The 17,510-nt window shown below is 41.6% G+C and overlaps 2 protein-coding genes across 4 annotated transcripts in view; both read right to left on the bottom strand.

The window, feature by feature from the left end:
• Positions 1-3,427: 3,427 nt before the first annotated feature.
• On the bottom strand, positions 3,428-13,982 carry rem1 (RAS (RAD and GEM)-like GTP-binding 1). 2 transcript variants are annotated; one of them, XM_062545986.1, is made up of 5 exons: positions 13,594-13,982; positions 12,398-12,749; positions 7,945-8,027; positions 5,277-5,484; positions 3,428-4,999 (listed from the first exon to the last, which is right to left on the bottom strand). In XM_062545986.1, exons 2-5 carry the CDS (start codon positions 12,726-12,728, stop codon positions 4,722-4,724), a joined length of 900 nt encoding a protein of 299 aa, XP_062401970.1. In that variant the 5' UTR covers positions 12,729-12,749; positions 13,594-13,982; the 3' UTR covers positions 3,428-4,721. The 2 variants fall into 2 exon arrangements, with proteins under 2 accessions (XP_062401970.1, XP_062401971.1); XM_062545987.1 differs by lacking the exon at positions 13,594-13,982 and adding an exon at positions 12,935-13,583.
• Positions 13,983-14,419: 437 nt separating this feature from the next.
• c9h20orf96 (chromosome 9 C20orf96 homolog) overlaps positions 14,420-17,510 on the bottom strand; it is a 7,185-nt gene continuing 4,094 nt past the window's right edge. For both annotated transcript variants that reach the window (XM_062545983.1, XM_062545982.1), the window contains exons 10-11: positions 17,224-17,342; positions 14,420-14,822 (exon numbers count right to left, since the gene is read on the bottom strand). In XM_062545983.1, the coding sequence (XP_062401967.1) occupies positions 14,762-14,822; positions 17,224-17,342 (180 nt within the window). In that variant the 3' untranslated portion in view covers positions 14,420-14,761. The remainder of the gene's footprint in view (positions 14,823-17,223; positions 17,343-17,510) is intronic.

Here is a 17,510-nt window from a genome sequence, read left to right as displayed (position 1 = left end):
AGTGTCTATTTAGCATAAAACAAAGAAACAGAATATAAAGAAAACAGATACAGGGCATTAAAAATGTCAGTAAAGCAAGTTCATTACTCATCTTTTTTGTCTTGAAAAACTTTATTACCCTGCATTTTCTGGGTTTAATCTCATTCTTTCCGTTGTATCTTGCCACAGCTTGCTCGTTGTTCTGCTGGCTGCCAACTTTCCGTAATTACTCTCTCTCCCTCTGTATCTCTCTCTCTCTCTCTCTGCTTTTTCCCTTTCTCTGTCTCTCTCTCTCACCCCATCTCTGCACACTGTGGTGCACCCAAATGTAAATCTCCTAGGGGGCTGTGGACAATATAAACATGACACACATCTGGAGCACGCCAAATTCTTGACACGTTACAAGAACCAGTCTTGCGACCGGCGCAGGGGCATTTATCTTCTTGTATCCACTGTTGTCTCACTTTTTCCATCCACACCGCCTTGTTCATGTTGTTTCTTTTTGTTTGTTTCATTCTCTCTTTATTTTTTTGTTTATAGTGAATTTCAGTGCACTAGATACCCTTTAATCTCCCATTATGAGAAGCTGTGCCATTGCATTTCTAAGTGTTGCTGCCTTTCCATTCTTCAGAAACAGAGGTGTCTTTTGAACCATAACAACACTCACCGTGGGATAATCAGGTTTACTTAAATGTTACTCCGAGAAATAGATTATAAAAAGTCACTGTTGTAGAAAGTGGCATTTGAATCAGCACGCACTGCCATGACACTATTACCCCAAACTGCTCTGAGCTCATGTCAGAGAAAATGCCTCTTCATGCCCCAGTAAACATGCTCCTATTTGGGTGACCACAACACAAGACTGTCCATCACAGCATTGATAAAACACCAAGTGTGACAACAAAGACAGAACTGACAAATGTGATGGCTATTTCACTGAGGACACATCACAGTCAAGGTGAGATGAATTAAATGTATTTTGCTAAATGTGTGTCTGTGTGTGTGTTTGTGTGTGTGTGTCTGTGTCTGTGTGTGTGTGCCAGTCTGTCTGTTTGAGAGATGTGCGGTGATACATGTGCGCTTGTATTTGTCGCATGTATGCGGCATGTAGCTGTTGTATCAGTCGGGGGAGAGGTTGTGTGTGTGAGTGTGTGTGTGTGTGTGTGTGTGTGTGTGTGTGTGTGTGTGTGTGTGTGTGTGTGTGTGTGTGTGCGTGCGTGTGTGGAGCGATGCATTCTTTCCATTACCCAGACCAAATCAATGCAGTCTGAGCCAGCAGGCTGTCCCCTCCCCCCAGCCGCTGCAGTGACAGGCAGAGTGGAAAGAGCTGACCCGGGCTTGTCAGGGAGGGCCTGGCCCCCTGCCTGTAGCCCCTGGTGCCGAACAGTGGCTGTCTCAACACATGTAAGCTGAAACACAAAAACACACACACACGCATGCACACACTTTGACACACAGGCATACTCCCCACATCTCTCTCTTTCTCTCGCTCTCACACACACATACACACACAGTTCAATTCAGTTATGTAAGCACACACACACACCCAGCTGAAATGCAAACTCACACAAACACAAATGCTAATACTCATAGGCCTAATATCACTGTGTGTATCCCTGCCTTACACACACATAGACACACACACATGTGGACTCTCACATTGACACGGGCAATGTAAATAGTCCCACATGACGATTAAAACCTTGTTCGCTGTTATAAAAAGGCAGCAGCATGGCATTGCCTTTTGATCCCTTTGACTGGTTTAAGGGAGAAAGTGAGTAATAATCATTACATGGATAATGATTTGTTCTGTTAAGTCCCAAAGTAATTGTGGGAACACACTCTGTACAAAGATATTTACAAATAATATTGGTCACATTTCTACTGCTTAATGCTACAAACACTGCAGTGTTTGTTGTGAGACTCAGTGCCTACTGAGAGAATTACAGAGGCCAGCCATATATTCAAGGACGAGAAAATCAGTCTGAAGTAGTCTGAGAAGTCTATGCCCAGTTAAGATGTTTTGGGATCAATCCAATCGTTTGAGCGGGCTTTAACCATGATGGACAAGATCAGCAAGTAGCAACAGTGAAGTAGTCATCTGCATCACCTGATCGGACTTGACTTTGGAGAAGCAAGATGTTTAGATTCGCCTATTGTGTCTATGACAATAGGCGAATAACTTTAAAAGACGAACAGAAAACAGCGATTAAGGCATCTGACATCCTCAATCATTTTATGGGCTGGTTAAATTTGGGCCGGCTTCCTGGCTAGGATGGAGCACGCCCCATTACCAAATTCAAATGATGTGTTACCAGACCTACTGTAAATGATAAAATAAAAACTGAGTCTCCGCCAAGCTAGGAGAGAATTTTTTCCTGACTAAACCCAGGGAAGCTGTAGTGAAAACGCAGTTAGACATACTAAAGGGCCTGAGACAAAGCAAATGTTACTAACTAGATCAGACTGCATCAGCATCAGCAGAACATAAAGGATCCATCAATATCAGCATCAACTCTTTTTCTACCTGCTGGAATTATACCTGTGAAAGATATTTTAAACCAAGACCAAGTAATGTTCAACATTATAGTGGAATCAAGTATTGAAGTGATAATCTGAAACCCTCACTGGCTGAAACCATACACTTGGGATAGGAGCAGAGATTGGACCGATGCCCCAAACGTCTACTACACAAAAGAGATATATCTCTAATTAGGTTGATGGAATTACAAACTTCAGAGTGCTATCTTGGACAAAATGAATTGTACAACCCGGTTGCTCTGCCCAGAGTCTGGCCAGGAGGAACCATTTCATTGTTCTGTTGGTGGATGGCCTTACAAAACACTACAGTTTCAATCATGGTGTGTGCCACTTTGAACTGCCTCAGCCCCATTTGAGAACAACAAAGCATTATCTGATCTGCCATGACAACTAGCTTTATAAGCGGCCATCTACAATTACAATTAGCATATAAATGAGAAGAACAAATCCAAGGCCTCCTCACGAAACACCTGAAAGTAGAGTATTGCCATCATGTAACAGATTATCGCCATGACAAAACATGTCTTCTCAGTAAAGACAAAGCTCATGAATTTTCATGTTTCCCCCCCCCCCCCAAAGGACTTGTGTTGAACAGGCTCCTTGAAGATCAGGCGAAATATAATTTACTGCTGACAACTAATGATGTTCATTCAATGCGTAATTGACAACCAACAATACCAACACCGTAGTCTGTCACGTAACATCAGGGCTAAATACAGAGCTTAACACGAACCATCTCCAATTGCAATTCAATATTCATTAAAAATGGAGCAAAATGCGTGCTGGTAAAACATAGTTTCAGTGTAGGTCACTATTTTCAAACGTTTCTGCCGAATACACCAACAAATCAAAATATACAATGTATTCAAATGCAGTTTGGTGTGCAGCAGGGGAGAAGTTACAAATATGCGTAAACTAGTCTTTTATTTAATTGTAAAAATGCTAGACAGAACATATTTACAAAACTGGAACATTCATTCTGTACAAAAGTTATAACCAGTACATCATTCAGTCAAGGAGACTGAAAGCTTCAACAGCAGAGAAATCTTAGCAGTTTACCTCTTAATTGCCTTTGCTGTGGAGCCACAAAGTCAAAGCATGTTACCTCCAGAGTCCACAACAGGGCATGCAATGGATGGGGACCATGGAGAATTCTGACATAGCAGTTTTGCTACAGGGCATTGAGAAATATGCTGGTGAAGAATGCATAGTCTAATGCAACTTAGACAATTCCTGAAGCAAAGTCAAGCCTCTGAACAGTCCTTGTGCAGATATTTACAATTTCAGTTTTGTTCATGAACCGTGCATCCCTTTCTTTTGCCATCAACAAAGTCATTCTTCCCAGTGCAGACCAAGACATCATCAGGAGGACCAACATCAGTATCCTTTGCGGAAGTAAATCTTAGGTCTTTGCTCTTCACACACATCAAGTCATATCGAACAATCAATGCAAAGCACTTTCTTTGGTAAAAAAAAAAAATGAAAACCATTTCACATCTGAGCCAAATGGACTTTCAATGTTATGTCTAAACAGTAAATGTAAAGTACATACCTACTGTTATTCTAATAAGATATAAGGCAGATTTTTTGATAAAGTGTCCATGGAATAAACAACAAAAGTATGCCTTTTAGAATGTGATATAGCAACTGTGAGATTTCGGGAAATATTCCCAGATTACTCCTATTTCTCTTTTCTCAATTGATTTAGTTGAATTCAGCATAAAAACATCTTACACGGCTCATTCATTTGCATTGCAGGGCACATATTCCAACCCACATTGTTCAAAAAAGCTCAATAAATAAACCAGCAACAGACACAAATGAAATACTACAAATAGACAACAAACAAACACTGAAACAAAAAGAGAGTTGAGAGATTTCAGAGCACAAAATTGAAATCCACTGGCCCAAACAAAACAAAACAAAAAAATCATTGCTAGTACTTCACTACACAGCAAGTGAACCGGCCCATGGATTGGACTGAAGATTTTTATGGGGAATGTTAGACGAGTATCTCTACTTTCTTACAGTCCTCTACCTATACCACACCTGCTGTAACTATGACTTGTGTGTGCGCTGTGTGTGTGTGTGTGTGTGTGTGTGTGTGTGTGTGTGTGTGTGTGTGTGTGTGTGTGTGTGTGTGTATACAGTATATATGATGGTGGAGAGAGTGTGCTGGTGTGTGGGAGAGCGAGGACAGTTCACAGCACAGCGAGGTCATGGCAGGACTTGGAGCGGACCTTGAGGGCCATTTTCTTGTTGTTCTTGGCCACTAGCCGGTCGAGGAAGCGCCGCGCCTTCTTGGTGATGCTCTCCTTGCGGCGGTAGACGGAGCGCCGGCGCTCGTTGGTCTCTTTGCTGTCGCGGCGCAGGCGGATCTGCCGCACGATGCCCTCTAAGAGCTCGTCCACGTTGTGGTGCAGCGAGGCCGATGTCTCTATGAACTTGCAGTCGAACACCACGGCACAGGCCCGGCCCTCTGTGTGGAGGAGGGAAATGTGTGTGTGCACACACACAGAAACACACACACACACACACACACAAATGCACACATACACACAAACAGTATAAGCACACCATGAGGACAAAACATTTTTGTAAAATTGTATGTCTTTGTAACTTTGTACATTTCAACGTCTTATTTGAATTCCACATGAACTCAATTTGAACTCAACTGAATGAACTGAAAGTTCACATGTTGCGATTCCTTTAAGATCTTCGCTCCCACCCTGCACTTCCTCTCCATCTTCCCTTACCTTCCACAGCCACCTCTCGGCAGCGCACCAGGTCGCTTTTGTTGCCCACGAGGATGATGGGTATGTTCTCCGCCTGGCGAATGCGCCGCAGCTGGATGCGGAGCTCCGAGGCGCTCTCGAAGCTGCTGCGGTCCGTGATGGAGTAGACGATGACGTAGGCGCTGCCCACCTGCATGCAGTAGTCCTGCACCCACTTCTCATCCTCCTCCTGCACACAGCACAGTCAAGTACAACACATCACAACACATCACAACACATAAAACATATGCATATCCAAAATAGGGAAAGGAGGCACACACAACATATCACATACGGGGTATATACAAACACAAAAACAGAAATACATATAGACACACAATTGACTATATACTGTAGTTACCGCACTGTTGCAAATGATGAATGCACACAACATAACTGAGTTAAGTCATCTTATTGCTTTGATTGAATCAAGTTAGCAAAAGCAAAAATATGACTTGATTGGATTATATTGAAAGCGTTGATCTAATTACTGGTGAAATGTGTGCAAAATGTAAGGTCATATTATTGATGGCATTCAAGACTTCAGCTACAGCAAAATCAATATCCTTAACCTTTAAAGATGTGGGTTTTTGAACATCCAAACACAAGATTCCATTCCGCAACAATTCAAGGTTCTAAAATTCATGTTGAATTCAATGAAACCAGAGGCATATACAGTAGATATGACTGAGACATATGACAGACATGACTGAGACAGGACTTCACTAAATAAGGCACACTTACTGCCTGACTGAGATGCTCACTGTCAGTACAGTATTTTCCCATTATTATCCACATTGTGAATAAACTGCAGGAGTGTTTTATGTAAATAAAAAATAAAAAACATGAATTAACCTCAGTGCCCAATCCAATAATAACCTAATGAATGAGAATCAGATCAGAGTTTTAATCAGAAAGAAGAATGAAGAGAATAAATGCATTCCTATGTATAGAATGTGTATTAACGGCATTGATGAGGAAATTTACAAAATCAATGTATAAACCTCAGTTAATAGTTGGTTAATTACAGTATATAACATATAACAGTATGTAACAACAAGTATGGGTCTTTCAGCTGTCTATTGAATGCACATAAATATAAAAATATATATTGTAGTATTCTGCTGTATTGATAGTTAAATACATTGTCATAACTAGTCTCACGATAAGATCATAATGGAAACACTGCATTGTTTTTGGAATGAATGATCTGAAGACGTTGTGATAGTGAACTATGCTTACAGACAATCTGATGACAACCTTAAGGTGTCCCCAACGTGTCAGACACAGTAAGTACCAACTCGCTGTTTACATCTGGTTGAAATTCTTCTGGTGGCTTTATATGGAAACTTGATCCAAAATATTAGTGCAATATGAGGAACTCAAAACACCCTAACCATCATCCCGGAAACATCAGTTATAAACGGACACCTCATCGTTTTACAAACTCCCTTCTAACTACACATGATGAACATTCTTGAGACGAGAACAACCATGAAGTTCAAAGGCTCAGCATTACTTTTTTGTTTGTCCATGACACATAGCTGATGGCCTTTCAAAAGACTTTGAAAAAAAATATGCTTTTGACATTACTATGAGCCGATATGGACAATTCAGCAAATGGACAGCACATGGGGCAGCTGATCGATAGCAAAGTAATAACACCCCACAGCCATCCTGGTTTCCAACTGTGCACCCCATGGGGAATTCTCTCTCTCTCCCCCTCTCTCTCTCTCCCTCTCTCTCCCACTCCCTCTCTCTCTCTGCCCCCTACTTGGTCTCCTTCATGCACATACCTGTCTCTCTCCTAACATCTGTCTGTCTCTTTTCCCCTCAGACATGCGTTCTATTACACTCATAATGTTGGTCTATCTGTCTGTCTCTGACTCTCAGGACTAACTGTCCACTGCTAACTCTCCTTTATGTGCCTACTTTAATATGTTCCACATTTGCCACACACTCATTGTGCTCAAGATCATACTCAATTCCCTGTATTGCTCTGTATCCATCTCTTCACTGTTTCAACTCTCATCACTCATTTGCTGTATTTTTCTTCATTGCGCTCTCTCTCTCTCTCTCTCTCTCTCTCTCTCTCTCTCTTTCTCTGTCCCTTTCTCCTCTTAGCTGGATACAGTTGTTGCACACAGCACACACAGCCATGGCTCTCTGGCCCTCTTCAGCAGGGGTTCATGGATTTTTGCCTCAGGTGGAGAGTGGACAGATTTTCCATAACACAGTGGGTAAGAGGACACAGGCCTTTGTTGTTTTGCAGCTATCAGCATAAATCAGCAGGGTTGAGCAACACTGTACTTTTCTGCTGACTTTTAAGCAAAAGGAAAACATGGGACATGGGAAATGAATGGTAAATAATAAATTGTTCGCTGTTTAATTACTAGTACTTGAAACGTGTTTGTACAGACATTATTTTAAATTGGTCCCACTTGGGTATACTATGGATTTCAAGCATACACGCAAGCAAATACTGTATATACAGTGGTTCTTTAGCTGACAGCTGCCACTTCACAGTGCTCCTTGGAAAGCGAATTTAAAAAGTAACTCATGACAAGTAATTCAAAAATGACTGGAAAACTAAATCTAATAAACCAAATAATCCGCAGTAGAATGTGATTTGAAGGAGAGAGTATCCTACCTGTTTTTCTGTTTCCCATGTATCCATGACGATAAGAGTTGTTTCCTCTCCATCCACGGTCAGCGTTCTCTCATAGGTGTCCTCTGCAGCAGTGAAGAGAAGAAGCCAGGGATCAGGCTCAGTCTAACACACACTGGGACATAAAACATTAGTAGCATCATTTACCTGTTGCGTATCATTCAACCTCAAAAGTGGCAACATCTGAGTGAACACCTGTTCTGAGTTTTTGAGTTTTCGACAGTGAACTCTTAAAAACAAAACAAACAAAAAGAAATCTGGGAATGTACTGGGGATTGGACTCCAATTGAATAAAAGTTATTTATTGTTATTTTGTGCAACAGCAAGGCCTGTGTACATGTGGGGAATTTCCCTGTATTCTATCCCTGTAATGGAATAACTAGGCCTACACAAAGAACAAGGAAAAATCCCCCAGAACAAAGGCACTCCTCTTTAATCAAAAACTAGCTCTGCAGAGGACATCGAAATCCAGGGTCGATGAACTCTGCAGATATTGGGGCTCTTGTTGGCATAAAGACTCTTGGCTTACATCCTTCCAGCTGCTGTGAGGATCAGTTCAAGTTACTGCAAGTATAAAGAGCTCTTCTGTGTATGGCTTCTGAGGTCTAGGAAGTTCCCCCAAGGGCAAAGACATTTCATGACCTATAGCTCCCAGGTATTTAGGCCTACTATCATGAAGATATGGGGTTTTGCACATTTCACTGAAGGAGTTTAATATCTTAGAAATAGTTACTCAAATAAGTTGCATTTGTTTTTTTTGTTTTTTCATTTATAACCGTTTGTATGCCATTGCCTTGTGCCAAATTCAAAAATCATTCATATATATGGTTATGGTTATGGTTATGGTTATGGTTATTTAGCAGACGCCTTTGTCCAAAGCGACATACAAATAAATAACAATACAAATTAAATAACAGTGAACAATTACAAAAAGGGAGAATAGCAATATTATCAATAAACAATCAATTAAGCACTAACCTAATGAGAAATAAAACAATGAAATGAGAGTTGTAATCAAATAAGTCACTCAGTTAATTATATAATAACAATAACTATAGTATTTACAATCTACAGTTAACTGTACATACTGAAGTACTATACTGAAGTACACTTAAAATGCTGAGAAGACAAACACAAACCAAATGGATTTCCACTGTATTCTATCAGCATCACTTCATCTCAGTGTTATTCTGCTCATCTGCTGGGACGCCGAATGGCACAGTCACAGTGCAGCTTTTTTTTCTGTGCTCATCACCATGAAGGCCTCGGGGCAGCGGAGAGAAACACTGGAAAAACGCATTGAGCCGTGTCTAGTTTAGACTGATCTTATGGCTGCTCTGACAGGAAGATGAAAACACTCTCGGCCTTGGAGTGAAACAGACCTCTCTCGTCTTTCCATTTTCAGACTGCATTAAGTCACCTTATAAGACCTTGGTGTCCACGAGAAGACGGCAGCCAAGCCAGACTTTCAGCTGAAGATGGGACATTAAGACAAGCCCACTTCAATGTGATGTCTAAAGTTATCTTAAAAGCAGCTTCTTGAATGTCAATACAAGTCAGTAATGCCGTAAGAAGGGGGAGGAATGACTATGCATTGCAGAAAAGCAAGTAAGCAAGGACTTCCTATTCTAATCAACATCAATCAGTGTGAATAAGTGAGCGCATATAATTAAGTAGATGTGGTTGATCCATGATTCCGCATTAACCCTCTCTGCTAATAGCTTTCAAGAATAAAGGGTGAACATTCAAAAATAATGTTGCCTTTATGTATCCATAAAAAGTAAAGACACAAATACTGTAACTCCATATAGTCATATGAAGTTGCCAAAATTATGACGAATGAGCTGTCTGAGTGATAGCTAATAGCCAATCAATATTGGTTTGATGCTTTAATCATTACAACTCCATTAGACAAACAGGTGTTAATTAATAAGACATTAAACTGCCCGTGACAGCCTTGTTAAGCATGTGTCTGTGTAAAAATAATAGGGTAACAACATTCTGGGCCTAGTGGCAGATATACAAAAACAACAGCTGCAGTTTACAAAGAATCTATGAGAGTTGTTTATCTGAGTATTTGTTTTTCCGGACTTTAAAGCAGAGATTATTTCTATTTTTTCTCCCCCACTTTTAGAGCCTAATCTAATAACTAATCATCATCTTGGACCTTCACATGGAATGCAAATGCTGTGGCATCTTTGAAAAACCCAAACAAATCTAAGCGTCAAGTTGGAATAAACGTGTCAAATGGGCTGATATCACACCCTGTCTGTGATAGTCAGGATGACCAAACCCCAGGAAAACGACCATCTGGGGACTGTTCCTATTCCCTACACCACACAGTAAACATCAGCATGGGAGTGTGCGTAGCCAGCATTTGATGACATCCGTGTGTGTGTGTGTGTGTGTGTGTGTGTGTGTGTGCATGGAAAACAAGTGACTAATCACACTCAAATAAAGACACTCAAAGTAAACAACAAACAAACAACAGCAGCAGCACAATGACAACAGCAACATGATGTAACCAAACTGAAATGTTTGAAAGGTTTCGTGGATAGGTGTGCAATGGACTACTTTGTATAATGACTGTTTTAAGTGGGCCTAGACCACACGAGAAAACAGAATAGTCCATAGCAATAATCTAAGGTATTATCTTTTATTATCCCTTCATATTTTCCACCATATAATATTCACCTCCAGTGGTTTGGTTAAATAGAGGGACACACAAATATTTCTAAAGCCAACAAACGGCTTCCTGGCTTTTTATTAAACTGGGCAGGGCTACAAACAGCAGATGGATAAGCTAACAGAATTCTCTGTTTATTATAAAAACTAAAACCCTTCAAATAAGAACTATATTATTACTAAATATTACTGCAATTAAAGTTCACAGTTTGAAACAAAATAATCTGAAGAAAGAGCCTCTCTGCCAGCTGGCTGAGTCCAAGCAGAACCTTAGATGGTATAGCACTGGACTAAGGCCTGTAACAAAATCAAGATTTGAGATCACATCCACAGGACTGTAATTGCAGCTCCTATATTATTGCCAAATGCAACCTTTTCCAGTTGGGACAATCATTAGGCTCTAATGGGTGCAAAGAAAAACTTTACCCAGGGGGCAAGCGGTGGACTGTTTCTCTCTCTCTCTCTCTCTCTCTCTCTTTGTGTTTGTGTGTGTGTGTGTGTGTGTGTGTGTGTGTGTTTTCAGTACAGCATGTCTACTAACAAGTGGGTGATGTCAAAGAGAAGTGACAGCACCACGAGCCTGCATCTCTTGGGAAAACACAATGCCAAGTCACTAGAAAAACACATAGACAAACTCACATACACACGCCCATGCCACACACACACACACACACACACACACACACACACACACACACACACACACACACACACACACACACACACACACACACACACACACACACACACACACACACACACACACACACACACACACACACACACACACACACACAAGGCCTGCATACAAAAACCCACATGAACAGCCACTCAGATGTACAACAAATATAATTCCACAAATAACACACACAACTATCAGAAGGGCTTGTCCTGAAAGCATGTGTTAATACTGAACTACACTGATCTCTGGAAGTGCTGCTACACTCATTCATTCAACATACAGCTGATATCAATGATACTTAGAAACCTCTTCACACAAAAAAAACAACCAACCAGTCCACTCATCAATGGAACATATTCATATGCATACAAAGAGCATAGCCTTCATCACCCCAGCATAATGTCAGTGCGAGAACATTTCAGCCCAGCAAATGAGCGGAGGTTTCACCTCGAGGGCCTTGGTATCAGTCAAACACTATCTTCCTCGGACCCAGAAAGAGTGAAGGAGGTTAAAGGACCTCTCAACATCCAGGCCTTCTTTTGTCAATCTGTCAATCTGCACATCAAATCCATATGCAACAGAAGAGCAGGCCAGGACCATCTCAAACCAATGGAGGCATAAGAAAGCTCCAAGATGATCACTGAACTTAAAGCGATGCAATACCACACAAATCAGACTGACAGGTCATGGTTATTATGATCACATAAGACCTGCATCACTCTACAGACCTTCTAGACTCCTTAAGACAACAGGTTTACATTATCTGATTAGGTTTATTCTTCAAAAACTAGGCCTTCATTGCATTAATACCATAGCCTACTAATCTGGCACTACTAAAATAACACAGCTTCTACACAATAAACCAAATGAAGGTTTACTGCAAAACACATGGACTGCAAGTTCTAAGCTGAAATAAAACTCAAAGAAGATAGAAATGTGGATACCTTTTCATCGGTTGTGTATAGCCAACTAGTAGACAGACAGACACACTGTAACACCCATGGTTAATTAGCATATTTTGTAACTCAACTCTTCACTAAATATAATTCCAATGTCAGCATAGCCTACCTCCTATGTGATTATGTGCGTCCTTTTCTTGAATGCCGGCGAAAATGTTGGCCAAACAGGACTTTCCAACTCCATGGTCCCCTAATAACACTACACGATACAAGCACTCTGCATCCGAGCTGTCCGACTCATCCGATTCCGAAGACCAGTTGGCCCGCGAGAGTATGCTCTTGTCTCCAGGGTGGTAGGAAGCCGACTGCCCGAGCGGAGGGTGATGAGGATCCGAGGGAGGGTCTCTGTTCCTCAGCCCGGACTGATGAGACGAAGGGATGGGAGTACTCGCTCGCCTCCGCAAAGTTTCCTTGCCCTCTCTCTGAGTGTTGAGCGTCATCTTTCAAGTTGATACGCATACCTTGGCCAAAGAAAGGAAATGTTAATTTTGAGACAACTGTTTTCACTCTCAACTTAACATTTTACTTAACGATTACGTTGAAATGGTATCCTAACCAACATTCAGCAATATCCATCCAAGAGTAAAACAAATTAGGCCTTAATATCAAATATTCCTCTGAAAATGCAATTGTAAGTTGTACTCACAACCAAAGCCATCAGTGTTTTTACTTTGCAAGACTACCACCAAAGAGTTCCATGAAGTTTAGACTAGTTGCATCGCATCCGTGAGACTCGGCTCTGTCTCTTTTCCAATGCCAGCACGGGGCTCCGACGTCTCAATCAGTTCTGTCCCAAATGAAACTCTACACTTCTGCAGTCATAGCGACAGCCAGCAAAGTTCCACAACGCTTTTAAAAATTTAGAAGTGGAATCATGGGACGCTATCTCTCCCTCTCTCTCTATTGTAGTCTGTGTCCATCCCTCTCAATCAGCAAGCGGCAACACACTCTCGTTCGAACACGCTCCAGAGCGCACGCACGACACACAGCACATAGCCTACGCACGCACAAGATGTCCACACTCTCAGGTAGCCTAAACAGCACACACAACAGGGTCACCGAAGGGGTAGGGCGTGGAGTCCAAGGTTTTTTTCCAGACCACATGAAAACACTCGCCAACTTTATAATATAGCCAGTTCTATTCTTAAGGATAACATTAGAAAACCAATACGTAGCATAGGCTGTATGTCACTGGAAGAGTGAGTTAGCTATCATCCTATTCACTTCAGCGTTTCAGTTTGACAAGTTTAACAAAACAGTTGTCGTCTGGTTTCTTGACAGGTAGGCTAACCTATGCGCACTCACCCGTTACATAAACGATGTCATGCGTGTCCGTGATATCAAACGTCCTCAACAGCGTCCAACATGCGAACTGCTCGCCTTGAAATTCTCATACTGTCATAATATTTGATTACAGCACACCCTGTGTTGGATATTTTCCGACAGTCAACTTATTTCCAATTTATAATCCCACCCAAAAGTTAATGACGTTGATCTTAAGTCACTTCCTGCTCTTAAAACAAACTTTTATGTCCATTCCAAACTAAGAAAATGTAGCCTACATCTGGTGTGATGCAAGAAAGACACTCGGCAGTTATTAGGTCTTTTGACAATTACCATGCTCCCATCCCTTCAAACTATATTACTAAACATGTTAAAACAATTGTACCCTAAATATTTTTTTAATATCTACACAGTCAAATAGTCAAAGTGAAACATTGCAATATAACGTAATATACTGATCTGAGGGGAAATCAATCATGTTCGGTTTGATTCGCGCTTGTATCCAAAAAGGAACGCAAATAGATCAGCATGAGCTGGATAGTGTGAGCGGCCGATCTTGGACACCCCTCTGCTGAGCTTTGCGCTGTCCTTACCAGGAAATCCTATTCTCTGAGGCTCAGCTGAATCTATTCCAAATGAAACAACGCAAGTAATCAAACCAGTCGCCCGTGCAGATGGGGTGACAAAGTCCCAAACTGTTTATAGAGCCAGCCTCTTTCCCACACTTGAGTAGATTACAAGGACTTCCCAAATGACCACTGTTTCAAGGTTTTTGCATTTTTGTGAGACGGTTTAGCAATGCTCCATTTGATAGATACATAAATTGAATCAAATAAAACACATTCACTCAGTCTACAAAAATCTGTTGTGCTTTAATCCTCTGACATGAGGCTTGTCTTGAATGTATTGTGAATACCAGTCTACATCATAAAATGGTGATTTAATGTAATTTTGTCTCAATTTGTCATGTACTGTACTCAGTCATAATAGTTTTGCCATGTCAGTCGCTTTAATGATTTTGAAGGTATTCACTGGCTGACAACTATTCAAATTTCCTAATAGGAACACGATGAGCTTAGGGGAAGAAGAGGGGTAAAACCATTTGCATGGTCAATGAAAGCCTAGAGTAGCTGCTGAAGCTTGAGCACATAGTTTTTTAAATGTTCTTCAAATGTTCTGCACGTCTGAACTAAATGGGCAGCCACTCTTCTTTGGGGATGTTCAAAACAACGTCCATATCTGGAGTACACCTGAGGGGAGAAGAGAGCAGTCACTTTAAAAAAATGTGCGTAATTTTTTGGGCATTAGTAAAAAATACTAGTTGATTATATTTACACTTTGTTGCTAAGTGCTTTAATCCTTCTCTTTGAAGCTGTTTACAGGACAGGAAAAGGGAAATGCTATCAGTAAGTAACTGTGCTCCCGACAAATTGAAACCATGACCTTGGTGTTGCTTGTTTGTTGCTTGGTGCTAGCAACAAGCTCTGCAAGCTGAACTACAGAACAGGGGTTCCGAGTGACACAAGTTCGATATAACCTAATCATTTTCCCAAGTGACTTATTGCTTTAGTAATGTGATATTGCAAATTTTTGCAGGATTGAATAGCTGTTTGAGAACAGTGTCAGAGGTCAGGGGAATGTTAGTTTGACAAAGTGAAGTACAAACAGCACAAAACAGCATATGGTCTGTGTGACACCTCACCACAAATTCCCAGCTCGAATCTCACAAAAGAGCACGCACGTACACACAGAGGCACACTTTTCTCTCTCTCTCTTATTCACACTCACACTCTCTCTCTCTATCACACACACACACACACACACACACACACACAGGCCCAATGATCTAATTCCATGCTGGCTGGAAACAGAACAGAACACAAGAACAAAACGGCGACCTCTTCGGCTTCAGCCCTCAGCCATAAAGACCATCCTAAAGCGCTTGCATCCCCAAACAAGACCCATCGTGATTAGTAAATCACTGGAGAGCCCGAGCCCTGGTGACAGCGTAAACACTTCCCGACGGTTGTTTCCACGAGAACGACTGTCTTGCATCAAGGAAAAAAGGAACAAACTTGCCAGTTCTGAATAAGCAAACCACTCTCCCTGCAGGGATTAGCCCCCTGACCCTAACAGAGTGAGGGGGAAGGCAGGAAGTATGGCCGCAGCCGAGGAGCCTCGTCCCTTTCCATCCCGTCCGTCCTGTCCCATCCCAGCTGTGTCCCGACAGACTGCAGATCAGCCAGAGGGCAGTAATCTTCAGGGCAGGGTGGAGGTTTGCGAGGGGAAGTGTGTGTGTGGGGGGGGATTCAACTTTTTTTTCGGTGGCGTCACCACACACCCCCTTATTCAATTCCGAGGGGGCCGGATGGGCCTCGTAAGACGTGCCACATCTGCCTGTGTTAGATGCCGAGGCCTGTGCAGAAGAGCAGCTCCCCTCCAGCTCGTGTGCTGTTAACAGTCATGTATCATAAAATCCGTCTGGCAGTCCTGGTGTAAATTGTGAGACATGGAATGTCACACGTCTGTCGTTTTCTTTTTTTCCCCCCATCTTTCAGGGGAAACATGTTGTTGATATACTGGACAATGGTCGGGGAGCGTGATTGTTGCGGTCAGGATAATGTCACGTTGTTTTGGAGCGGGCGATGGAGAAATGTGAAACCCTGGTTAACCTTTAATGGCTGACTGGGATTCCGTGAATGCAACACATAGAGCCTGTCTTCATTTATCTTTAAGATGGCCGGACGGCCCTTCTCCAGAGCTGAGCTGGATAGTGTTACACATCCATAACTCATTGCTTTTTCCTATCCATGTCTTTGTCTCTCAAGAGGTGTGAGAGAGAACCGCAGCCAGGTATCACTCTGTCTGGTTCGCTTGTTTTCTGAAATGCTACACTCTGCTCTGTTTGAGAGAGTTGTTCATTGTGGTAAGAAACAGCTCAATGCGGCTGAATTCAGAAACACAAACATTGCTCTATGCAGACTGGGTTTCAGAGGAGCCTTGTTTGTTATGGTGACAGATCAAATCTGGGAATGTTTGGCACCAAATGGAACAATGCAAAGTTCTATCAAATGTTTCTAATGATCCCAATGCTACTGATGATTCCTCTTTGGAGTCCATTTATTTTTCTGAAATGGGATGTTATGTTTACTTAGATTTGTCCACATAAATAACTGAAAAATTATGGAAATGGCTCATGTAGCTTTTATGCACAAATTATTTTCTTTGCAGGAAAAAATAATTCATATTATTTATAAAAAATATCAGCAAGGATTTCATGAGCGAAGAGCTTTTCAGAGTGTTTGTAAACAATTCTGAGAAAGGCCCTTATCTGAGTCTTGGGCTGAGTGTTGCAAATGTCCGTTGTCATTTCACTGGACAGCTTATTGAAAAGAAGTCAAGAAGTCATTCTCACAGTAACAAACAGTCCAACAGCTTTCTGCATCTGCCTGACTGCCAGCTGGTTTTATGAGAAATTGCTAAACTAGTCCAATTTTGATCTCATGGGTATGTCAACAACAACAACTAAAACGACGGAAAAAATTGTTGCTGGATGAGAAAGCGTCACGTTAGAACAGCCATATTCTATCTGATAGATTTATGCTGACATATTTACGGAATGCATATGTAATTGACTGTCAAACACCGTACTTGTCAAGCTTTGTGAACACATCTTCAAAGATCTCTTCTCTCACACTCTTCCTGGACAGCTGCAGTTCTTGGACACTGCGAATAAGTTCCTCGTTGCTCTCCTCCAGTTTCTCGATCTCCTTTCAAAACAAGCAGCATAAATGTGAGTCAGGTGCTGAAGCTGAGAGCTGCGGCACAGTAACCTCTCTACGTTGAGCTTGCAATTGTAATCTGATGCACTATTCATTAAAATAATCTAATTTCTCTTCACTGTTACTCTAGCTGTCCATTTTGTGAGTGTGAATGCA

Source organism: Sardina pilchardus, chromosome 9 (genome assembly GCF_963854185.1).
Source record: "Sardina pilchardus chromosome 9, fSarPil1.1, whole genome shotgun sequence".
In the NCBI taxonomy this organism is placed as follows: domain Eukaryota; kingdom Metazoa; phylum Chordata; class Actinopteri; order Clupeiformes; family Clupeidae; genus Sardina; species Sardina pilchardus.
This window is presented reverse-complemented; position numbering and strand designations above follow the sequence as displayed.

Coding starts and splice junctions, on each gene's coding strand:
- rem1 (XM_062545986.1), bottom strand. CDS start 12,728: ATGACGCTCAACACTCAGAGAGAGGGCAAGGAAACTTTGCGGAGGCGA. Junction 8,028..12,397: donor CGCACATAATCACATAGGAG/GTAGGCTATGCT, acceptor TCACTGCTGCAG/AGGACACCTATGAGAGAACG. Junction 5,485..7,944: donor CATGGGAAACAGAAAAACAG/GTAGGATACTCT, acceptor TGCTGTGTGCAG/GAGGAGGATGAGAAGTGGGT.